Here is a 26,225-nt window from a genome sequence, read left to right on the forward strand (position 1 = left end):
TGGAGTCAGGTTGGGATTCTCTCTCTCCTTCTGCCTCTGTCCTTTCCCCCCACTGTCTCTCTTTTTCTCTCAAAATAAATAAATAAATAAAATCTTTTAAAAAGCTTAATACAATCGTTTTATTACATTAGATATTAGCAAATCAAAAGGTTTGAATTTGACAAAATAATAAAAATCATCTATAATAGGGAAAGGTTGTAGGAACACTCAGTGATGTCTTCCCTAAAGACATTGAACCCAGTTAAAATGGAATAGTGTAGATGAGTAGATGTTTCTGAAATATAATCCTCATTTTTTCCTGATTCATTCTCATATTGACTAACTTGTGATTGATCACAATGCTTCATATATTGATTAAATGCTAGGAAGAATATGTTTTATTTATCCTTTATATAACTAGTGGTGGGTTCAGTTTTAGAAAAATTATCTCAGTATAGTATTAAAGCTAGATAAAGGAACCTGTAATATTTTCTTTAATGATGTAGAATTGAAATTTCACATTACGTAAGCATTTTATGAAATCTTAGAAAGTAAAGGTTTGGTCTTGCTAGTTAGTTGATACCTCGAGTGGTACACTTTGGAAGGACTTTCAGTTCTTACCAGCTTCTGATTTTTTTTCTCTGTTTACTTATTTTTCTGCTATATCTCTACATTTTAATTTTTGCCTTTTAAAAATTGTAGTCGTTAAATTCAGTAACATATGTGAAACAAACTGTCGTTATCAAAGAGCAATCCCAAAAGGGGCAATAGTCCAATTATATTGGATACATTGTCTTTCTTTGTTACTTTTTATTTTGATGTAATTTCAAGCTTACTGAAAGTTGCAAGAATAATGCAGGAACTCCCCCCATATATCCTTTATCCAGACTCACTAATGTGTTCATGTTATATTGTCCTACTCTCTCTCTCCATTAACAAATAAATGAATAATTTTCTGAATAATTTGAAAATAGATTGTATGCATCATGCTTCTTTATCTTTAAATTCTTTTTTTTTATCCTTAAATTCTTCAGTGTACATTCCCTGAACATTCTCTTACATAGCCACAGTACATTTATCAAATTAGGAAATTGAACACATTTCCAAGGTATTTTTCAAAATCAGATTCCCGAAGTTTAAAAAATTGAAACATAATCCACATATCCTAGGTTCATTCTTTATGTACAATTCAGTGGTTTTTAGTATATTGACAAAGTTGTGCAACTACTACCACTATTTTTTGAAAACATTTTCATCACCCACCAAGCAAAACCTTGTACTCATTAACAGTCATTTCCCACCCATCATCCAACTTCCATCCCATATTCTCTGATAATCACTAATGTGCCTTTGTCTTCGAATTTGCCTAGTCTGGGCATTTCATATAAATGGAATCATATGACATGTGGTCTTTTGTATCTTCTTTCACTTAGCATATTATTGCCAAGGTTTCTACATGTTGTGACTTGTATCAGTACTCCATTTGAAAAATATTCCATTTTGTTCATTGATTATTTCTACATTTTGGCCAGTAGGAATAATGATGCTTTGAACATTTGTGTACAAATTTTGCATGAACATTTCTTTTCAGTTCTCTTGGGTGTACACCTAAAGAGTGGAATTGCTAGATCATATGATAACTAACTCCAGGGTGTTTGACTTTCTGAGGAACTGCTAAGCTGTTTTCTATGCAGCTGCACTATTTTACATTCCTATCAGCAATGTCTGAGGGTTCCAACTTCTTTACAAGCTTGGTAACTTTTTTTTTTTAAGACTTTATTTATTTACGAGAGACACACAGAGAGAGAGGCAGAGACATAGGCAGAGGGAGAAGCAAGCTCCATGCAGGGAGCCCGATGTGGGACTTGATCCCAGATTCCAGGATCTCACCCTGAGCCCAAGGCAGACACTCAACTGCTGAGCCACCCAGGCGTCCCTAAATAAATAAAATCTTAAAAAAAAAAAAAAAAAAAAACCTCCAAAACATATTTGTAAAAAAAAAAATCAATTGACTGAAAATGTTGGGGTTTATTTTTGGAGGATTTATTTCTATTAAATTCCATTTATTCTAGATGTCTTATGCTAATTTTATACCATCTTGATTACTGTAGCTTTTTGCAGTAAGGTTTGAAATTGGAAAGTGTAAGTCCTCCAACTTTGTTCTTTTTCAAGATTGTTTTAGCTATTCTAGGTTATTGGATATGTTCTTGTTCTCTTTATCAGGTTTTCAATAGAGTTTAATAGGGGGTATTCAATATTCTGCAGAATTTGTGGTCACACAAAAGGGCCCTCCTCTTGCATTAGTAATATTCTAACTCTTGAAATTTCCACCCCTCTTATATACACTCTTTTTGGACTAGGGGGACAACTCGTGATTTAAACTTGTTTTTGCCAGGCTATGAAAAGAGCAAGTTGTCACAATTTAAGTGTTTGATTTTTTTCATGTATCCTCTCCTTGACAAACCATGGGTATGTTTGAGAGGAGATAAAACTGAGGTAGGAGGAGATGATTGGTTTTGGTAGCTGTAGTCTGAATGCATCTGATGTGGACTATAGTCTGCATGAAGAATGCAGATGGATTTCTTTTTTTTTTTTTTCAGGATAATAGATAAATGAATAAGTGAAATAAAATATAAACCATAGTAATTAGAGTTTTTGTGTTTAGTATCTTCTAACAACTACTTAGGAGGTGTGAATCCAATATTTAAGTAACATACAATTTGCTCTCTCCCAACCTAGTGTTATCACCTGTGATTAAATTGCAGAAACAGATCTTACATGTGACTGCTCAAATGGTTGCAATTATATTAAATTATTAGTTATTTTCACTCTGTAAACAGAGTCTGTACTATATTTTAGTATCTTCTACTTAGGAGTTGATAAAGAAAAGTTTATTTTCTTTTAGTTTGAAGACAGCATTATTTAAAGCTATATATAAATCAGGTGCATGGATTTGATCTATTATTCCTCCCCCTCACAAAATTTAGAATAATATGATCATACAGTATTAAAGTTAGTTTTCTATTGTGTATTATATTTCCTTGTTGCTAATCTGTTACAGTCATTCATTCATTCCCTAGAAAAGAAAATCAGAGCTTAGTTTAGGGTAGAACCTCTTCATGAATTTGTGTCACACATAATAAAGTTATGTCTTTCAGAACTTAGAGTCCTTGGTAATCCACCCAGGTGTCCCAGCATTGTGTACTTTGGTTGCATTACCTCTTTTAATATTTTCAAGGTCTTGGGGCACCTGGGTGGCTCAGTGGTTGAGCGTCTGCCTTCAGCTCAGGTCGTGATCCCGGGGTCCTGGGATAGAGTCCTGCATCAGGCTCCCCGCAGGGAACCCACTTCTCCCTCTGCCTATGTCTCTGCCTCTCTGTGTATATCTCTCATGAATAAATAAAATCTTAAAAAAAAAAATGTTTTCACAGTCTTGTGACAATCCAAGATCCTAAACACAAATGTATGTATGTCTTGTGTAAGTTGGATGATCACTGTAAGGTTGATATTTGGATGTCTTACTTTAGGAGTTTGATGGGTTTTAGGTGGCAAGTTTAAAGAGGCAATGATTAAAAATGAAATGATACAAAGTCCATCAGCATATGATTGTCTTGTGTTCATATTTAAGTAGAATCACAACTGCTCCATTAGGGTCTGTAAACTCTCCAAGCATGTTGTCCTTCACAGCCTTTGCAGTTTATTCTCTCAGGAGCATTCTTCTCTAGATATCCATGTGGCTTCAATCTCCTACTTGTGCAGTCTGCCAAGAGGCTTTCCAACTGCCTACTCTATATGTATTTGCATAAACACCTCAGGGTCACCAATTTTAATTCTGAACTCATCATTTCCCCCTCCACCCTGATTTTTTTTTTTTTACCTCCACCCGTGTAAATTGCATTGCCCTAAAATTAGTTACTGCAGTCTGAAACCTCACATCTCATATTTGTTATTTCTTCTCACCATACATATTTAAGCAGGCACTAAGTCCTGTAGGTTCTTTCTTAACATCTTGTTTATTTGTCCCTTTCTCTGTTTCCTTAATGCTTCTGCTATAAATAAAACCATTATCTTTCACTGGCATTTATTTCAATAATCCCTGGCTCTGTCTACCTTCAAGATTATATCCCTCTAATTCTTACTCTACCCTGCTGTCAGAGTAAATTCTCTAATGTCAATTTAGTCATGTCACTCTTGACAAAAAGCCTTCTCATTTCTTAGATAAAGGATAAGTCAAATTCCTTGACGTGGCATACAAGGTTATTTAGGATTTAGCTTCTGTCTATTTTTTCAACTGTCCTTCTTGTGCCCTACTTTATTTGCTTTTTGTGTTCTAGTCATACCAAATTGTTGTTAGTTCTCTGAACCATATCAAGCTGTTATAGGCCCTGGTTTAATTTGCTTCTGCTGCTTTGACTTCTAGAATCATATTAATAGCTACTATATGTTGAGTGCTTCTTGCCCACTGGGTTAAGTACTTACTTATATTTTCAAATTTACCAGTGCCATATGAAGATTTTTATTTTAATCAAAAATCAAAATTGCAAAAAAAATTAGTTCCAAATTACAGGTGAGGAAAATGAAGCTTAGAGACATTGTATGACATATACAAAGTTGTATATCTAGTAATGATGGAGTTGGGATTTGAATTCAGGTATCTTGGACTCTGAAGCTCATGTTTGTAACTACCACTAAACAGTGCTGCTGCTGTCACTGATGTCCCCTCTTTCTCATCCTGCTGAATACCTTCTTGTTCCAAAACTGTCATCTCTAACTCATGTCCTTTATTGCTACTCCATTTGGGATTGGCCATTCTTTCTTCTGTGTTCCCATGTTGTTGTCTGTGTATAACTATTATAGCATCTCTAATGCTTTATTGCATTTATTTGATTTTTTTTTTTTTTTTAGATTTTATTTATTCATGAGAGAGACAGGGAGAGAGAGAGACTGAGGCAGAGACACGGGCAGAGGGAGAAGCAGGCTCCATGCAGGGAGCCCGATGTGGGACTCGACCCCGGGTCTCCAGGATCACACCTTGGGCTGCAGGCGGCACTAAACTGCTGAGCCACCTGGGCTGCCCTTGATTGTCTGTCTTAATGAGCAAGAATCATATTTATTTTTGTGCTCCCAGTATATAATAGAATGTTTGGCATATAGTAGGTGCCTAATAAATGTTGAATGAATGTATTTGTAGTGCTTAATATGTTCAGGTTACTTATTAGCCTGAAATGATTAGAATAGATCCTATATTTGTGTGGAGTGGAGAGTAAGAATAAAGGAAGACAAGGCAAACTGACTTTAATGATAGTAGTAGTGGTAATATTAATAAGAATAATAGCAACTAATATTTGTTGAGCAATTACCATGTGTTAAGCATTGTTTTGCAATTTTAGATATAACATCTTGCTTACTCGTCATTAGCCCTGTGATACAGGTACTGCTATCCTTATTTTATAGCTGAGATAAATGAGGTTAAAAGAGGTAAGACAAGTTAGCTAAGATCACACTTTGAGTGATGAGCTGGTGTTCTAAGAGTCTTCTTGCTCTTAGTCATTATGCTTTCCTCCCCTTATTGTTATTAATTGGAGGTTTATGTTTTTTTTTTTTAAGATTTTATTTATTCATGAGAGACAAAGAAAAGCAGGCTCCGTGCAGGGAGCCTGACGCGGGACTGGATCTGGGGGTCTCCAGGATCATGCCCTGGGCTGAAGGCAGGCGCTAAACGGCCGAGCCACCCAGGGATCCCGGTTTATGGGTGTTTGAGGCTCTTTTTAACTTACTAAATTCAAGTATTCTTTTAGAGTGTTGAATGCTTATTTTCTATTTGGGATAATGGGTAGAAGCCAGGACTTCATTTTTCTGCTTACTTTGTTAATGTTTGTTTTTTAGAAGATTCGCTTAATATGGTTTGGTGTGGTAAAAAGAGTATGAGCTTTGGAGTCCAAAGTACGTAGCTTCAGATCCTGTATAGTTATGTGATATTGGGCAAGTCACTTTTCTGAGTTTCAGTTATTTAAAGTGAAAGTCAGTTAATCTAACTTGAGTAGTTAAGATGATTGAATGAGGGGCACCTGGGTGGCTCAGTCCATTGAGCTTCCAACGATTGTGTTTTTTTTTTTTTTTAAGATTTTATTTATTTATTCATGAGACACACACACACACACACACACACACACAGAGGCAGAGACACAGGCAGAGGGAGAGGGAGAAGCAGGCTCCATGCAGGGAGCCGGATGCGGGACTGGATCCCTGGACTCCAGGATCAGGCCCGGGCTGAAGGTTGGCGCTAAACCGCCAAGCCACCCGGGGATCCCCTAACTACTGGTTTCTATTCAGATCATGATCTCAGGGTTGTGAGATTGAGCTCTGCATTGGGTTCTGCGCTTAGGAGTCTCTCTCTAAAATAAATAAATTAATCTTTAAAGAAAAAAGATGATTGGAATAATATATGGAAAATGTTGGTAGATATTAGGCATTTTATTAATGGTAGCCTATTTTTTTAATGCACTTAATTCATGGTAGCTTTTTTTTTAAATAGAGTTTTTGTTTTTATTTCTTTATTATTATTTGTTAAGCAGATGCTTTGCCCAAGATGGGATTGGAACTCATGACCCTGAGATTAAGAGTGACATGCTCTACCAACTGAGCCAGCCAGGTCCCCCAAGTAGCAATTACTTTTAAGAAGACCTTCCTTTCTCCCATCTTTGATTAGAAACTTCAAAAGAAAAATAGATTCTGTATTAAAACTATAGTTTAGAAATTGGGTGTTTATAATGGAGCAAGGTGAAGTTAATTTTCTCTAGATTTAACTTAGAATTAGGAAAAGCATACTGGTTCTTTCTTGTATGTGCTATGTGGAATTAATCAACTTCAGATATCCCAAAGTATCATTTCTGTTTTGTTTTGTTTTTTAAGATTTTATTTCTTTGAGAGAGAGCACACAAGCAAGGGGAGGGGCAAGGAGAGGGAGAAGCAGGCTTCTAGCCAGCAGGGAGCCTAATGTAGGGTTTGATCCCAAGACTCTAAGATCATGACCTGAGCTGAAGGCAGATGCTTAACCTACTGAGACACCCAGGCGCCCCACCATTACTGTTTTTTGAGAAGAGGATTGTGGGTTTGAACTTAGAAATACAGTTTTCCTTGTAGAAAGAAACTTGAAAAGTTTTTGTTAAGGAATACAGTCTTTTCATTCCAGTATTTCAAGATGTTTTTGTTGATTTTATTGGGTCTTATAGTATCAGTAAAACTTATTCCTAAATTTATCATTATTTGGTCCTAAATTGCAAATGTATTACTTTCTCCCTTTGAGTACATTTTGGGGGATGTTTGTGGTGATACTGTTATCAAAACTTTTAAATACTGTGTTTTTTTGCAAAAAAGAATTGCTATGTCCTTTATTAATTATCTCTTGGAACATGATCCATACTTTTTGCTGTTCCAAGTAGAAATCCGTAGTAAACCACCTGTATTCTGAAATGGTATAAATGCTGATTCTGATTTAGAGGGCTTACTGTGAGTGGGGAAAAGTAAGACATACTGGTCTATCCAACTATAAACTACAAAAGAGAAGAGATATAGCAAATGCAGTTTAAAAAATGTTACAGATGTTTACAATGTTTTACCTAGCTTTCCATTTTAAATGATCAAATCTGAATCTCTTATTTATTTATTTAAAGATTTTATGTATTTATTCATGAAAGACACAGAGAAGGAAGAGACATGGGCATAGGTAAAAGCAGGCTCCCTGTAGGGAGCTGATGCCAAGACTGGATCCCAGGATTCCGGGATCCCAACCTGAGCCAAAGGCAGACACTCAGCCACTGAGCTACCCAAGTGCCCCTGAATCTCTTTTCTTTTTAAAGAGAATTTTTAAAACGTTTATTTTTTAGTAATCTCTACACCCGATATGGGCTTGAACTCCTAACCCCAAGATCAAGAGCCACACACTGCCCTGACTGAGCTAGCCAGGCACTCCTCAAATCTGAATCTTTTAAGGGAGCTTTATTTTTGAAAGTTTGTGAGAAGAGGTAGTGTAAAACATTTACCCTTCTTTACAGCCCAGGTTGGAATTCATGGGAGTGAGGTTCTTCTTCTTCTTCTTTTTTTTTTTTAAAGATTTTATTTATTTGAGAAAGAGTGAGTGAGGAGGGGGGAGGAGCAGAGGCAGAGGGAGAAGCAGGCTCCATGCTGAGCAGGGAGCCTGACAAGGGACTGGATTCCAGGACCCTGGAATCATGACCCGAGACGCTTAACTGACTAAGCCACCTAGATGCCCCATGGAGTGATGATTATTCATAAATATTAGCGGAAACAAACTTTGTGGCTATAATATTTTAGTCCCCAACTCAAAATACAAATTTATTTAACATGTTTGAAATAAAAGTTTCATAATTCATTGTTAGGTTAAAAGATGTTCTATGTAAAAAATGTATTTTCAACTTATATTTGAGAGCTTGGTAGTCTTTGCTTGTTGCATGATATGACCAAGTGACTGGAAAATATATAAAGAAATATATATAATGTACATGTTTTGGGATGCCTGGGTGGCTCAGTGGTTGAGTGTCTGCCTTCAGTTCAGGGCATGATCCCGGGCTCTGGGATTGAGTTCTGCATTGGGCTCCTTGTGGGGAGCCTGCCTCTCTGTCTGTCTGTGTCTCTGCCTCTCTCTCTCTCTGTGTCTCTCATGAATAAATAAATAAAATCTTAACAAAAAGTACATGTTTTATGATCAAACGTTCCCTTTTTATTATTTTCTCTAACTAGCAATTGCTATTTCCAGAAATATACCTTAGATAAGGTAGCAATTGGTTATTGACAAATGTATTGGTGAGGTTTTATCGTTTTACTTTTGTAAGACTTAAAACATATTAATATTGTTAAAGTTTAATTGTAACACTGGTACTTACACTTGATAGAAATTATATGGGGGTTTTGGTTGTTGTTTTTTAGTGGAATTGAGTTTTGGCCAAAGCGTAGCTGGGTTAATAAATGATTTTTCTAACTAGATTTTGGCCAGGTGATTGACTTTGTTTTTTCAAGGTGATAGTAGTTGAGTCTGTGGTTAATCTTCTTAGTCACTGTTGCCATCCATCCAGTTGTTCATTTTAGAAATGCCAGATGGGATTAAAAAAAAAAAAAAAAGGAGAAAATGCTTGTTCCCTTTTTCTACCCTGCCCCCCTTTGTTTAAATTCTGTTTTAAGCTACTACTCTCAGCTTTTTTTTAAAAGAAGGGAGCAAGAGAAAAGACTTTTGAGAAGGAAGACAAAGTGTTTTGCCTGTAGCATTTAGAAAAGATTACCTATAAGAGAAAAACAGTTTTTTGAGGGCCAGATTCCCTCTCATCTTTTTTCTTCCATCTTTTGTTTTTGTACCTAATCAGGAGATAGTAAAAGAATCTGCAACCTTTAAGACTTGAAGTAAACTTTCTTGTCACTGGCAAAAACAGTACCACTATAAATGGATGCTTTATGTTTGCTGTTCAGGGTAGCTGCTGGATAGAGGAAGCAATGTAATTATCATTGAGCAGTAGGTATATTTCTGTGATCCTTTAGCTGTATGTAAGAAATTTTGGAGCTTCTTTATTCACTTACATGATAAAGACTAATTTAATTAGATATAACATTATTTTGGACTTACCTATTTTCTAGATGTGTTTTTTGGGACTACATTACCAAGACTTTTATGTTAGATATACCAAGCCTTTTATGTTAGTCTAATTTAGTATTTTCATGTAACTATAGATGGTTTCTGTGTTGTCTAGTTGAGATAATGCTATTGCAATCTGAATTACAAGAGTATGTGTTTCAGTAGTTTTACCGGGTAAGATTTTTTTTTTTTTTTTTTCCGGGTAAGATATTTATGAACTACCAAAAGTAACGCCACAAGTATTCCCAAAGTGATAGGTATAACTGGATATTTTGTCTTTTTATTGACTCCACATTGAGACTCGCTTTTAAAATTTTAGAGAGGATAGGACAGATGATATATTAGAGTTGAGTGCTTTTTTAGTACATCTAATTATATTCAAATCATTTGTGTGTATAGTTAAATATACCACAACTCATTCCGGGAAACTTAAGGTTTTTCCCACAAGTGTAGATATTTAAAATTTTATCTTTTTATTATTTATTTATTTATTTTTAAGTTTTATTTATTTAAGTAGTTTCTACATCCCACATGGAGCTTAAACTCACGACCCTAAGATCAAGAGTTGCACATTCCACTGACTGAGTCAGCCAGGAGCCCCTAAAATTTGATCTTTTGGGTCAGAACTTAAGTATAAAATGCCTAAAACTACACTTGGAAATTAAAGTGATCATCACAAGGAAAAAAATTTTAACTGTGATGTGATGGATGTTAATTAAACTTACTATGGTGATCATTTCACAGTATATACATCCATGAAATCATTATGTTGAACCCCTTAAACTCATACAATGTTATGTGTTAGTTATAGCCTAATGAAACTGGTAAAAAATAAATAAAATAAAAATAAAAGAATTCAGGGGAATTCTGATGAAAGTGTATCATGTGAGATTCTTAGTGAATATCATTTTTCCAGTTTGAAAGGTCATAGAAGATAGATCCTATGGTAAGGGACAGGACAAATGAGTTTTAATTACACAGAATTAGTATTCTAAAAATTACGTTTATATAGTATTTTATTATTTTCAAATTATTTTGCCTTATTTCATCATTTCAATAGCATTGTAAGATAGAGCAGGTTTTGTCTTTGTTTATTGAGGAAGAAATGAAACATCAGAAAGGCAGAAAGTGACATGTCTAATGTCACACATTGTGCCTGGTGAAAGTGATACTTCAATCTCATTTTCCTGATCTGTAGTACAGTATTCTTTCCATTATGTCATGTTGCCTAACTGAAACGTGAATTTACATGTATTTTAAGATGTAGGAAAATTAAACTGAATAAATTGTCTTGTGAATTATAATTTTTAGAAGTTATAAGCCCCTTGAAGCCAAGGGACATATCTCTATTTTTTGTTTTTTTCCCAAACTTGGTTCTTCCCAAGCACTTAGGAATGTGCTGTCTTGTGTATGTGATACTACTGTTACTGACATCCAGGATGACATTGCTACTGATTCTCTCTTAGTGGTGGTGACAGGTAGATGATGAGCAATCTGTCACCTTTTGCATGGTCTTATTCAAATCTTTTTTTTTAATTTTTATTTATTTATGATAGTCACACACACAGAGAGAGAGAGAGAGAGAGAGGCAGAGACACAGGCAGAGGGAGAAGCAGGCTCCATGCACCGTGAGCCCGACATGGGATTCGATCCCGGGTCTCCAGGATGGCGCCCTGGGCCAAAGGCAGGCGCTAAACCACTGCGCCACCCAGGGATCCCGGTCTTATTCAAATCTATCTCCAGTTCTTTCTAGCCTAAAGCTGTAGTGGTGCTCTAGGTACTTTATGGTTTTTTTAAAATTTGAGATAAAATTTACATACCGTAAAACTTAGCATGTTAAGTGTACAATTCAATGGTTTTTTAGTATATTTAGAAGGTGTACAGCAGACACCACTATCTAATTCCAGACATTTTCATCATTCCAGAAAGAAACTTTAGACCCATTAATAGTCCCTGCAATCCCTCCCTCTCTGACTCTTCACTTAAACCATTAAGTTACTTTCTGTCTCCATGAATTTGTCTATGCTAGACATTTCATATGAGTGGAATCATACAATAATTGACTTCTTGTTTCTTGCTCTTGCATTAAGCATAGTATTTGCATGGTTCATCTATGCTATGGCATGTGTCAGTACTTATTCCTTTTAATGGCAGAATAATGTTCCATTATTTGTATATATACCATATTTTATTTATTCATTTATTAGTTGATAGACTTTTTTTTCTATTTTTTGTCCATTGAACATAACATAGCTATTAACCTGTATGCAGATTTTTTTAAGTTTTTTTTTTAAATTTATTTATTTATGATAGTCACAGAGAGAGAGAGAGAGAGAGAGAGAGAGGCAGAGACACAGGCAGAGGGAGAAGCAGGCTCCATGCACCAGGAGCCCGATGTGGGATTCGATCCCGGGTCTCCAGGATCACACCCTGGGCCAAAGGCAGGCGCCAAACCGCTGCGCCACCCAGGGATCCCTGTATGCAGATTACTGTATGGACATGTTTTAAATCCTCTTGTGTAGATAGAAATGAAATTTCTGGGTCATATGTTTATTCTATTCTGTTTAATTTTTGGACCACCACAAAACTATTTCCTGAAGTAGCTGTGTCATTTACATTCCCACCAGCAGTATATGAAGGACCTTATATTTCTTGAGAGTGGACCATTCATCACTTTCCGAATGCATCTTCAAGCCCCTTTTTAATTTCATTCCCTTTTGCCTCTATTCCCAATGCCTAACCTATATGCTGTTTCTTGTGCAAAGTCTTACATTCCTGGGGCTGGAAGCAATTTCTCTCTCTTTAATGCATTAAATGGTAGTTGTACCATTTATTTCTCTTCGATGCCTTTTGTGATAGTCATGTTGCCTTTGACTTATATCTTCTACCAACATTTTTGTACTGTCAAGGTGCTTCATATAAAATAGGACTTCAGTAAATATTGGGAAATGAGTAAGAGAGAATAGAGAATTCTAACTTGGATTTTTAAAATATTACATGACACAAATCTGTATTTGACTCAGTAGTACATGTAATGCCACATTAGACCAATGTTTTTTATGAAATAAAAATGATAACTTCTAAATACCATCTGTAATAAAAAATTCCAGAATCTGGCATGATGGTTTTATCTATCCTCATAACTGGCAAGTATATGTATCTGCAAATACCTAATAATTTCTTGGGCCTGAGATTTTTTTTTTTTAAAGATTTTATTTATTTATTCATGAGAGACACAGAGAGAGAGAGAGAGAGAGAGAGAGAGAGGCGCAGAGACACAGGCAGAGGGAGAAGCAGGCTCCATGCAAGGAGCCCGATGTGGGACTCGATCCTGGGTCTCCAGGATCACACCCCAGGCTGCAGGCGTCGCTAAACCGCTGCGCCACTGGGGCTGCCCGGGCCTGTGATTTTTATTGTACAAGCGGTTATCTTTTCATATCATTTAACAACTGATAGGCCACATTTATCTACTGGCATCTTTGTCTGTAATTACATATTAAAGAAGCTGTGTTGCAGCAGCATAGTAATGTGGCTCAATGTTATTAGATGTAAAGTTAAAAGATTTATTTTGTAAAATTTTAGTACTTCATGAGGTAATAAAATGTATCCAGATCATTTTAACTTTACAGTCTTTGTTGGGACGTTTATTTGGTGGCCATTATGAAACTGATGACAAAATAGCCAAATATGCCAAATAATGTAGTCCAAATACTGTGGTCCTGAAGTAGCATTGTCTAGTAGTTAAGAGCATAAACTGTGTAGTTCTATGGTGGGGTTTGAAACCTGTCTTTGTCATTTATTAGCTATGTGACCTTGGAGAAGTACTTAACCTTCTGTTCCTGTTTTTCTGTCTACAAATATGTTAACCTCCCTGGTTGTATGTATTTACAATTTTTTTTTTTTTTTTTTTTGCAGTTCTTGGCTTTACTTTTCTTTTTTTTTTTTAATTTATTTTTTATTGGTGTTCAATTTACCAACATACAGAATAACCCCCAGTGCCTGTCACCCATTCACTCCCACCCCCCGCCCTCCTCCCCTTCTACCACCCCTAGTTCGTTTCCCAGAGTTAGCAGTCTTTACGTTCTGTCTCCCCTTCTGATATTTCCTATACATTTCTTCTCCCTTCCTTTATATTCCCTTTCACTATTATTTATATTTGTATTTACATACAAATATATGTATGTATGTATGTATTTATATTTGTATTTACATATTGTAGATATATCTAGGTACATAAATATATACTCATGTTTATATACATGATAGTCTTGTTCATGTTTATATGCATGTATGTATATATACTTTTAGCAAAATAAAGATCATACTGTTTTGAATCTTACGATTTTCACTTTATGAATACTTTCTCATGTCACTAAATTTGCTTTAGAAACATTGTTTTTAATGACTGTACGGTAGTCCGTCGTATAACTGACAGAATGTATTTATCAAATTACCAATTTTAGTTTTCTTCCTCTCATTTTTGGAATTTGAATTCATGTGCAGTGACCATCCTTGCATATTTTTGTCTTGCTTTCAGATACCTTTTTAAGGATAGAATCCTTAAAATACGGAACGCCTGGGTGGCTCAGCAGTTGGGCGTCTGCCTTCAGCTCACCGCGTAATCCCGGGGTCCTGGGATCGAGTGCTACATCAGGCTCCCATCAGGGGAGCCTGCTTCTCCCTCTGGCTGTGTCTCTGCCTCTCTGTCTCTCTGTGTCTTTCATGAATAAATAAATAAAATCTTAAAAAAAAGAATCCTTAAAATGGAATTACTAAGTTAAAGGGCATGAGTCTTTTAAAGCATTTTGATACATATTTCCAAATTGCTTTTCAGAAGGATTGTACATATTTTATTTGTTAAGAAAATTCATTTAAGAATTAAGTTGATTTGAAATTAGAGGAGTATGTGTTTATTTTCATAAGTTGCTTTTGCTTATGCTATTCATTCATTTCAGTAAATACAGATTCAGTACCTACTATATATGAGGTATTCTTTTTTTTTTTTTTTAATTTTTATTCATTCATGATAGTCACACAGAGAGAGAGAGAGAGGCAGAGACACAGGCAGAGGGAGAAGCAGGCTTCATGCACCGGGAGCCCGACGTGGGATTCGATCCCGGGTCTCCAGGATCGTGCCCTGGGCCAAAGGCAGGCGCCAAACCGCTGCGCCACCCAGGGATCCCTATATGAGGTATTCTTAAGCCCAGAGAACAGAGCATTGAACAAACAGGTATGGGTCCTAACTTCATGAAGCTTTCTTGTATATAGGGCTCCAGATATTTGCCAGTGTATGATGTCTTATTTTCGTTGAAGAATCAGAATTTAATAAATTGATTAGAAGAGAGAAAAAACTGTGCTTTAATGACCTACCCATGCTGTCTAGTCTTTTTACATCTAGGCCTGTTTACATCTTCCCAAGGACTATGTTAATGTACTTGTTACATTTAAAAAAACAAAAACAGGGATGGCTCAGTGTGAGCACCTGCCTTTGGCTCAGGGCATGATCTGGAAGTCCTGGGATCGAGTCCCACATCAGGCTCCCTGCATGGAGCCTGCTTCTCCCTCTATGTCTCTGCTTCTCTCTGTGTCTCTCATGAATAAATAAATACAATCTTTAAAAATAATAAAAAATAAAATAAATTAAAAAGAAAAGAAAAGCTGTTTTACAAGCTCTGTGCTAGGCACAGAAGATATAATGCTCTTCAGGAAATTTGAATCTGGTGTGTCTGAGGTATATTGTAGTCATGTCTGAAGATAAGCAGATAGGAGGCTCCCTCAAAGTCCCTTCCCACAGCCCCATGTTTTTATAATAATTTATAAATTCCAAACCAGAAATCATACTACCTTAAAGTGCAGTTATTCTAACAATATTGACATCAGTTTCATGAATATTGCATTTTTAATTCAAAAAACAGGTCGAATCATTTATTTTGGACCAAGAAGATCTGGATAACCCAGTACTGAAAACAACATCAGAGATATTCTTATCAAGTACTGCAGAAGGAGCAGACTTACGCACTGTGGATCCAGAGACACAGGCACGATTAGAAGCATTGCTAGAAGCAGCAGGTAATTTTGTTTTCTTGTTTTCTTATTTTCATCTCTTTTAAAAGTCTAGATATCTGTGTAAAGCTATACAAGAGTACCCCAAAATATATGACATAATATGAAATTTGAACTCTGACAATGTATTATATTTTTTCTTTTCTTTTTTTTTTTTTTAAAGTTTCAGGAGATACTGGCTTTCTTTTTATTTTTATTTAAGAATTTTATTTTATTTTAAAGACTTTATCTATTTATTCATGAGAGACACACAGAGAGAGAGAGACAGAGAGAGAGAGAGGGAGCGAGAGAGCAGAAGCAGGCTCCATTCAGGGAGCCTGATGCGGGACTCAATCCCAGGACTCCAGGATCACGCCCTGGGCCAAAGGTAGGCTCTAACCCGCTGAGCCATCCAGGGATCCCTATTTTTTATTTTCTAAAGAAAATATTCACATTTTCTATTTTAAAAATTCTTGGTTGAAAGTTGTCAATGGATGATTACTGGGTTCAACATTGTTTTTAAGTCTTAGATAATCAGCTAGTTATCAAGGAAAACTTACTTATTACCAATTACATTATAAGTGTGGGAGATAGAGTATCTGCCTTTGGCTCAGGTAGTGATCCAAGGGTCCTGGGATTGAGTCCTGCATCAAACTCCCAACAGGGAGCCTGCTTCTCCCTCTGCCTATGTCTCTGCTTCTCTCTCTGTGTTTCTCATGAATAAATAAATAAAATCTTAAAAAAAAATGTGGGAGATAAATTTTGTTCATCAAATTATGAATCTTTGATCTTAATTAACTGATTTGGGGTATTCTGCATGTGATTACTTGTTTACTTTTATCTAGGGGTAACTTAGTTATGAATTGCTATTTTTTTCTTAGAAGACAGTTAAATAAAAATTGAACACTAAATTAGACTGAAATATACCTAGCTGTATATCATCTTCTTGTTCTGTGGTAGCTTAAGAGAAAAATCTGTGATAAGCTTGTTTTCTCAATAATATATACTTATCACTATTTTATATTATGCAATCTACATATTATTTGTTGTATGGAGTTTCCATTCCACTTTAATGAAAGCCTTTTATCAGCTAAAATTGTTTTAAGAAGGAAGTTAATTTTTTCTAATCTTTGTATATTGCTTTTCTTTTTTTCGGTATATTGCTTTTGAGATACATTCATTTTATATGATACTCCTTTAAGTTACTTATTTAGCATAAATATATGTGCATATTCAATATGTGTAAGAATTTGTTTTAAAAAACTTTTAAAAGATTTATTTATTTATTTGGAAGAGAAAGAGAGAACACAAGCGGGGGGAGGAGTACAAGGAGAGGGAAAAGCAGATTCCCCTCTGAGCAAGGGAGCCCATTGTGGGGGCTTGATCCCAGGACCATGTGATCATGACCTGAGCCAGAGGCAGGCAGTTGCTTAACTGACTGAGCCACTAATGTGCCCTACATGTAAGAATTTGATCTAGAAGAATGTATAGGTTATTTTTGAAAATAGTGTCCAAGAATATATATTCAGAAAAATCACAGCAGCCTTTTAGCACATTTCATATTGATTGAAGAAAAACAGTATTACATTTGACCAAATAATGATAGGACAAATAAGAGCAAAAATAAATTGAGCACTTTTATATTATTCTTGGAAAGACCTAGATGTTATGTTAAAAATGAGCTTGCTTGATATCCTCTTGTTACTCCTTTAACTTTGTCCTGTTATGGAAAAGCATAGGTACAATTTGTAGCAGATTGACTTTAGGCAACCTAGTGTTCTTTTTGCAACTGATAGAAACTTAAAATTAGAGTCAACAAAATAAGACTATTTAAATTAAGGCAGAACTAGTAATTTTTTAAAAAAAGGTATAAAGGTCACATTAGTAATTACATTGAATGTCCCTCCCTTAGAGTCTGGGTTTCCTGTGTGTCTCCTACTTGTGATTTAGAGATATCCTGTATAAGATTCCTGAATTGGCAGTGCCATGACCATCCTCTAGTTTTGGGGGGTGTTATGTTTTTGCTTTGCTTTGGAACCTTACATTATTTTGCTTAGAGCAGAGAGAAATGTGGAGAAAAGACATCTCTCTTCTCCAAGTCTTCTCTTGCTTTCCTTTTATTTCCCAGATCAAGCTTTGTTTACTGGTGGTAGTACATTTTTACTCTCTGGCATAGGCTCACACTTCAATCATGTTGTATTACTCCTTAGTCCCTAAATAAGAGTTTTAAACTCATTTTTCTTTTTTTTCTGGCACTTCATGATTCTCATTCAGAGCTGTTTTCTGATAACGTTAAACATTTTACTTTCCTTGATTTCTCTTTTTATTCATATTAAGTCTGAAATAATCATCAAGATACCTTAGAATTGCTTGTTTGTCATACCTATATTGATAGAAAGAAAATAATCCTTGAAAATAATGATACCTGCCTTCCTGGGGGGTGTCAAAAACTATTGAATTTTTAAATTTTGTGTATTTTGACAATTTGAACTCCATACATGGTTGGATATAATGTTGTGTCTAAAGAAATTGTTAGGCCTATTTTAAGATTTTTAAATTTAATTTTTATTATTTTTAATAAGTTCAATGGCTTTTTTTTTTTTAAAGATTTTATTTATTTGAGAGACAGAGAGATCACAAGCAGAGAGGAAGGATAGAGGGAGAAGCAGACACCCTGCTTAGCAGGGAGCCCAATACTGGACTTCATTGCAAGATGCTGGAATCATGACCTGAGCCAAAGGCAGACTCTTTACTGACGAAGCCACCCAATGCCCTATTTATTTGGAGAGAGAGAAAGAGAGAGAGAGAGAGAGAGAGAAATAGAGCATGAATTAGGAAGGGGCAGAGGGAGAGAATGTCAAGCAGACCCCCTGCTGAACGCAGAGCCTGATGCAGGGCTTGATTTCACAACCCATGAGATCATGACTTGAACAAAATCACCAGTCAGACACTTAATCGATTGAGCCACCCAGGCCCCCCGTTAGATGTATTTTAAAATGATGTGCTCCTTTCTAAGACCTGTGCAAGCTGACTATTGGATGAATATTTTCTTTTTGTGCTTCAGTATTTTCATTTGCTTTTTGAACATTGTGTTGAGGAATTTTTAGACTCTGTGTGTACGTGTGTGTGTGTGTTTAAAAGTAATCTCTACACCCAATGTAGGACTGAAACTCATGACCCTGAAATCCAGAGTCACACTTTTCCAATTGAGCCAGCCAGCTAGGTGCCCCTAGACTCTGTGTTTTTAATTATGAGAACATATTAGGTATTACTAGGCTTCTTAGTTTATTATGAGCATTGTATAATATGGTATGTCTATCTCCCTTCTTTCTTCATTTTTATCTTATTTTATTTTATTTTTTTGAGTGTGAGGACAGAGGGCACATAGAGAGGGAGAGAGAATGTCAGACAGGTTCCCTTACCCAGCACAGAGACTGGAATGGGGCTCTATCCCACAACCCAGAGGTCATGACTGGAACTGAAACCAAGAGGTAGATGCTCAACCAACTAAGCTACCCAGGCACCCCTGTCTTTCTCCTTCTTTTAAAGGATAAGATAATATTATCTTGCTTAGATGTACCATAATATATTTTACCAATTCCTTATTGAGATACTTAGATTATTTCCTATTTTCTGGTATTACAAGTATGCTGTAATTTATATTCATATGTAGCTTTTCTTATTTGTGCAGGTATCTTTATAGGACAAATTATTAGAAAGTGGTATTACTGTGTCAAAGGATGTTTACATATAAATGTTTTATAACTTGTCAGATTTGCCCCCACCCTGCCAACTTTGTACCCCGGTATACATTCCTATCAACAGTTTCAGAAGCCCTTACTCCTCAATCAATTTTTTGTCAGTTTTATAATTTGTATTCCTTTAATAACAGTAAGTTGCATCATACTCTATAAATGATTATTTAAATTTATTGGGTATTGATTTTTTTCTGTTTTTATTTTGCCTTAATTTATCTTATTTTTATTTTTTTATTTTGCCTTAATTTTATACTGTGTTTAATTACATAGAAATTTTTACTGAAATTAGAAGTGTTCAATATCACATGTATTAATCTTTTATTTTGTGGCATTTGGAATTTAGTCCCATGCTTAGAAAAGTATCTCTTACATCTACATTAGAAAAATACTGCATAGTATGATAGTACTTTTCAGGTTTTTTTTTTTTTTCTTTTATATTTAAATCTTCAGTCTGCCTGGTATTTATTTTTATAAATGATGTGAATTAGAGATCTGACTTAATTTTTAAATGGTAACCAATTTCTGACGAGTGTTTTTGAAATGAGCCCTCCCATCTCCTTTGATTTGATATTTCACATCTATCACACATTGAATTTACAAATAATCTGGGGTCTTTTTTTGGTCTCTGTTGTATATTCTTGACATAATTATCTGTTTTGTGCAAGTATCATACTGTTATAATTTGCACATAATGGCATAATACATTTTATATTTTATTGGGCAAGTTTTCCCTTCTTGTTTTTCTTCTTGTTGTTCTCCAAAACTTTACTGACTTTTCCTCTTATTTTCAGCAGTGATCAGGCAAAATTTTCTTTTTTTTTTTTTTTTAAAGATTTTATTTATTTATGAGAGATAGACAGAGACACAGGCAGAGGGAGAAGCAGGCTCCATGCAGGGAGCCTGATGTGGGACTTGATCCCGGGTCTCCAGGATCACGCTCTGGGCTGAAGGTGGCGCTAAACCACTGAGACACCTGGGCTGCCCAGGTGAAATTTTCTGTACAGTTGTCACTGATTCCTTACTGAATCAAGAGAAAACGTTTTATTGGCAACTTACACATCTAATAGTCCTACTAGACTGTGAGCTCTGTGAGGACAGAAGCTATGTCCTTTTTGTCTTTTTGTCTCCCTAGTATCTGGCACATAATAAATATGAGCATGAATTTATTTTAGTTTACACTGTTTTCCTAGAGGATGGTTCTAGGTGGCTTTTCAACCAAAGGGAGAAACTGTCAGATTGTTTATTGTATTAATGCTGAATAGCCCCTTTATTACCACTGAAAATATGATCTTATACTAGAGATCTTATAGTATGACTATATATTTTGAAAGAACTTTCCTTCATTTACCTCAATGAGCATCATGTTAAGTTACATTTGGAGTTAGGTAGGGCAAATTAATATTACGTGCATTGTAAAGATGTGGTTATGTGATGGCCTTTGCCATTAGTGGCAAATTGATATCAACCTTATATTCTGATTGTCAGCCTTATCAATGGAAACTATGCTGTTTGTGCCCTAGATAATAGTGTTTAGCAATGTAATTACAATTTTTTTTAATTTTTTTTTTTTGTAATTACAATTTGTACTTCTATGCTTTTTCTTCCCCTGCACTACCTGATTGATTGATGTACACTGAAGGAATTGGCAAATTGTCAACTGCTGATGGTAAAGCTTTTGCAGATCCTGAGGTACTCCGGAGACTGACATCCTCAGTAAGTTGTGCATTAGATGAAGCTGCTGCTGCACTGACACGGATGAGAGCAGAAAATAGCCACAATGCAGGACAAGTAGACACGTATGTGTATAATGACTTCTTCTGGGTGTAAAATATATTCTTGAATGGAATTTGGGGAAGTAGCAACTTTTGGTTAATTATATCTTTTGGAGGGGATTATAAACTTTAGCTAAAGGGATATTAGAATGGATATTATATTTTAAGTAGATATATAAATATATGTATGTTACATGGATATAAAAATAGATACCATACTTTTAGTCTTGCATTTCACTCATATTCATTGAGCATTCTTGTGGCATGTACTATACTAGATTCTGTAAGAAATCCAAAGTAAGATCTTATTTCTCTTTCTAAGGAAGTTACTTGGGCTAAAGATTATAGTAGTAAACTGTAAGCTGACTGCTTGAGTAAATAATAAGTGAAATGTGTTGTTAATGCAGTAATCCAGGTGCATGCTACTGAGATACGGCCCATGACTAGCAGCATCAGCATAACCTTAGATCTTGTTCAAAATGCAGACTCTCAGACCTCACCTTAGAACTACTGAATCAGATTCTGCATTTTAACAAGAAATGGGTGATTTGTACACACATTAAAGTTTGAGATTGATTGATTTTGTTAATCATCGTGCAGTAAAATTTTTACATAGATTACACCTTCTGTTATCAAATAAAATTTTTAAGCCATGGAATTATACCCCAAATATCCTTGGGAATTATTGCACTGGTAGAGCTTAAAAACTTGTGCATCAAATACTTTTTAAAACTTTATTTAAAATTTAATATAAAAAAAAATTTAATATAAAAAATAAAATTTAATATGACAGTATGTTAGAACATTTTGAAAAATAAAAATGACAGCTGTTTTCATATTCAGTGTATTGCCTTTCTGGCTTGGTTGGCTTACATGAATAATTAGCATTGCAAACACACAAAATGTTCATATAATTTTTTTCTTTATTGTATCAACACTTTTCTGTGTATATTTAATATAATTTATTATCATAGGATTCTGAGTGTTTCTTTGTTGGTTAATTGTTGGTGGTTTTGTTTTCAGTCGTAGTCTGGCGGAAGCTTGTTCAGATGGGGATGTGAATGCTGTTCGTAAATTGTTAGATGAAGGCAGAAGTGTAAATGAGCATACAGAAGAAGGAGAAAGTCTACTCTGTTTGGCTTGTTCAGCAGGGTATTATGAATTAGCACAAGTAAGCACAACTTATCTTGATTGATTGAAATTGTGGAAGGATTTTGATAATCAAAGAAATTATCATTAGAGGCCAAGTTCTTTTTGGCAATAGGTAAAAAAGAAACTCGTACATAAATAATTTTGTTGCCTACACATGTAACTAGGCATGGTGCATTTTTCTACCATTTTCTTAAAACTATTCCTAATGGATAAGAAACACATAGAAGTAATAGTAATATTTTCAACTTGTGTTTAGAAATAATACACAGCTATAGTTGAAAGTAGTGATTTATTGTCATTTCATCCAGATTACCTCAATTCTTCTCATTTTTTTCTGTCTGTTCTAGCAATATTGGAAAATAATCATGTTTTCACAAGTTAGTTTCTGTCTTAGGAGTGTAGTTTTGCTGTTCTCTTGCTAAATAATCCCAAGTGTAACACAAAATCTTTGACAAGAGCAGTTAACATTTTATAATAGGATGGATAATATGATTATCTACTTTACTTAAAGATTAATATGTAATGATATCATAAAATATAGCACCGTTAGGTTGCTGTTATGAGTGGTGAGCACTGACATATTTTCCCCAAAAGCGATTATTTTTTATTTTTTTCACCCCTATTCTCGAAGAATATCCTTCCAGATTCAGTATATTCTCTAGAAATACTATTAATAGTAAGAATTGACAGTTTCTGTGTAATGTGTTTTAAAGGTATTACTTGCTATGCATGCTAATGTTGAGGATCGAGGGAATAAAGGAGACATAACTCCCCTAATGGCAGCATCCAGTGGAGGTTATTTAGATATTGTGAAATTATTACTTCTTCATGATGCAGATGTCAACTCTCAGTCAGCAACAGGTAAGTAGAAAATTATGTTGTAATTTGAGGAAAATAAATTAATATAATTAATAATAACCTAAGAGATAAAAATTTGATTTTTACAACTGGAAAATGAATTGTAAATCTACAGAAAAATCATAGGCGTTGTTTAGAATCTCTGAGTAAAATATAAATTAATTTGATATCTTCAAAAGACTAAGATTCTATTTGGCTAAGATTGACAGTTTTTCTGCTGGAAAAAGTTTCTTATTTGCCATAATGATGAGGCAAAATTATGAATTGTATGTCTTATAATTCTTTATCTCATTTAAATCCAGCTGCCTTGATTTTAGATTATAGATTAACCTGAGAGTATTTACCTTGTGGGGTTTTTCATGTCAGGCATACTGAATGCATTTACTACTACTAAGATATTCTTGTGGCAGAATGCAAGCTATTCTAGTAAGAGTTATTCTTTTAGTCATTTATATTTCCCAGACACATAGATAGGAGGAGCCTTGGTCATGTGTCTTGAGTTATAGGTATAGTTTTAATAGTAGGATTAGTTTTAGTGAGGTAACAACATCATTTTTAAAAATGTACATCATGAAAGTATATCATTGTTCCATACCTTAAGTGAATATTAAATGTAAATGAACAAGACTTCCTAGAAGGGATTGTAGACTATTTTGCTGACCACTTTGTTTTAGTTTTAATGATAGTAATATGCATAATGTGTGAAATGGTTGAGCAGTTGAATTCTGAACACATTGGATTCTGGAATATTACTTTTCTTGCTGAATCTCTAAAACAGTCTTCAGTGTTATATCATTAGATAGTTAAACCATCTCCCTTACCCCTTCTAATAAATAAAAAACCTCAAAACAAAATCAAGAAAGAAATAATGGCAAACCAAGGGATAATGACCTTTTTTTAAAAGTTTTTATTTATTTATTTATTTATTTATTTATTTATTTATTTATTTATTTATTTATTTATTCATGAGAGACACAGAAAGAGATGGGCAGAGACATAGGCAGAGGGAGAAGCAGGCTCCATGCAGGGAGCCCGATGTGGGACTCAATCCTGGAACTCCAGGATCACGCCTCAACTGCTGAGCCACCCAGGTGTCCCAGATAATGACATTTTAACGAAATTTTGCTTTTGAAGGAGTTATGCTAAAAGGGATTTATATCTTCCTTATTAGCTTGTCAAATAAGATTGTTATCTTGAAAAATCCCTTTCAATATATTTTTATTTAAAATATTATAATGTATCATTCAAAATTATTCCCTTTTCTTTCTTTTTTTTGTATCCTTTTTCTTTCAGTACTGTACAGCCTAAAAATTTTCAACATTTTCTTGTGTATATATTCATTTCTTGATTTTCTTTTACCTTTCCTTTATCTATGCAGATTTATTCATAAGACAGTTTGTTGTTTTAGGTACATTTTCCTTCTGATACATATCTTTAATCTAATAGGAAGAGAAATAAATTGACCTGTTTATAATAAGTCTTTGCATTAGTAAGAAAATTCAGATGATGAACCAATAGAACAAAAAAAATTGGGATGATACTTTTAGTAGTTTATGTAAGGAAATTGAAGAAGTAGAACTAGAGGGGCTCTAGTCAGTGGCTCACCTCAGTGGCTCAGTGAGGTGGCACTGAGGCTCACCTCAGTGGCTTAGGCAGGTCATGATCTCAGGGTCCTGGGATCGAGCCCTGAGTTAGGCTCCCTGTTCAATGGGGAGCCTACTTCTCCCTTTCCGTTTGCCCTTCCCTACTACTTGTGCTTCTCTCTCTTTCTGTGTCAAATAAATAAATAAAACCTTAAAAAAAAAAACATAGAACTAGAAATAACATAGTTATAGTTGTATCCATTTTATCATAATTCTGTATATCTTTTTATCCCTTGTTAGGAAATACTGCATTAACTTATGCCTGTGCTGGAGGATTTGTTGACATTGTGAAAGTGCTACTTAATGAAGGTGCAAATATAGAAGATCATAATGAAAATGGACATACCCCCTTAATGGAAGCAGCTAGTGCAGGTCATGTGGAAGTTGCAAGAGTTCTTCTGGATCATGGGGCAGGCATCAACACTCATTCTAATGAATTCAAAGAAAGTGCTCTTACCCTTGCATGCTATAAAGGTACTCTATATATATGAATATTTACAATTTTTTCATAACAACTTTGGAAATTTAAATATTTGAGGGTTGAGTATTTGAATTAATTTTATATTACTTATGTTTTCCCTGTGCTGTCAAATTATGTAATTTGTAAGAGATTATATAGAAAGTCCATTTTAGCCTGTATTTTGTAAAGTATAATTTCACAATGTATGTTTTTTTTATTATTTTAATTCAGATTTATTCAGGTAACTGTGAAGTCAACAAAAGCTCATAGTACAGATTTAGAGAGTTTCCATTATTTAATAACTTTTGTTTTATATGATTTTTCCAACCTTTATTTCAAAAATAATACTCAAATAATAGTGATAATCATAGTTGATACAGAAAACCTCAAAAAACACAGAAAAGCTAAATAAGGAAAAGAAATTTTATAATGACATGTAATGTTGCCCCCTAAAGATTAAAGCATGTAAGCAGTATTTTAGTGTACTTATTTCCAGTGAGTTTTTTAATCATATATATAAACAAACATATATACATATATATATTTAAACTAAACAACCATATTGAACTGTTTTATAGTCTGCTTATTTTATTTAGTAATAAATCATGAACATTTCCCATCTCAAATATTTTTGTAACACAACTTTTGATGGTCACCTAGTATTTCCCTATTTCAGCTAGCAGTAAATATGGCTGCATGTGTCATGAAACCTAAACAAATAATGATTTAAACAAAAGAGAAACTTTTATATATATATAAATCAAGTCCAAGGGTAGGTTGTTTAGAGCCAGTATAACCATTCAACTGCTATCAGGATCTCAGAATTCTGTTTTTCTGTTCTGCCTTCTTAATATCCTAGATAGTGGTTTCTATCTTCAAAATTACCTTTAATCCAAGATGGTAGCTAGAGCCCCATTA

General features: G+C 34.6%; 1 protein-coding gene across 1 annotated transcript in view; it reads left to right on the forward strand.

Moving 5' to 3' along the window:
• The window catches only part of ANKHD1 (ankyrin repeat and KH domain containing 1), a 118,840-nt gene that overhangs the window by 10,228 nt on the left and 82,387 nt on the right, over positions 1-26,225 (forward strand). Inside the window, exons 2-6 of the mRNA NM_001204095.1 lie at positions 15,538-15,691; positions 21,062-21,218; positions 22,218-22,365; positions 23,060-23,207; positions 25,088-25,321. Of these exons, the coding sequence (NP_001191024.1) occupies positions 15,538-15,691; positions 21,062-21,218; positions 22,218-22,365; positions 23,060-23,207; positions 25,088-25,321 (841 nt within the window). The remainder of the gene's footprint in view (positions 1-15,537; positions 15,692-21,061; positions 21,219-22,217; positions 22,366-23,059; positions 23,208-25,087; positions 25,322-26,225) is intronic.

This window comes from Canis lupus, chromosome 2 (genome assembly GCF_011100685.1).
Source record: "Canis lupus familiaris isolate Mischka breed German Shepherd chromosome 2, alternate assembly UU_Cfam_GSD_1.0, whole genome shotgun sequence".
NCBI classification, from domain to species: Eukaryota; Metazoa; Chordata; class Mammalia; order Carnivora; family Canidae; genus Canis; species Canis lupus.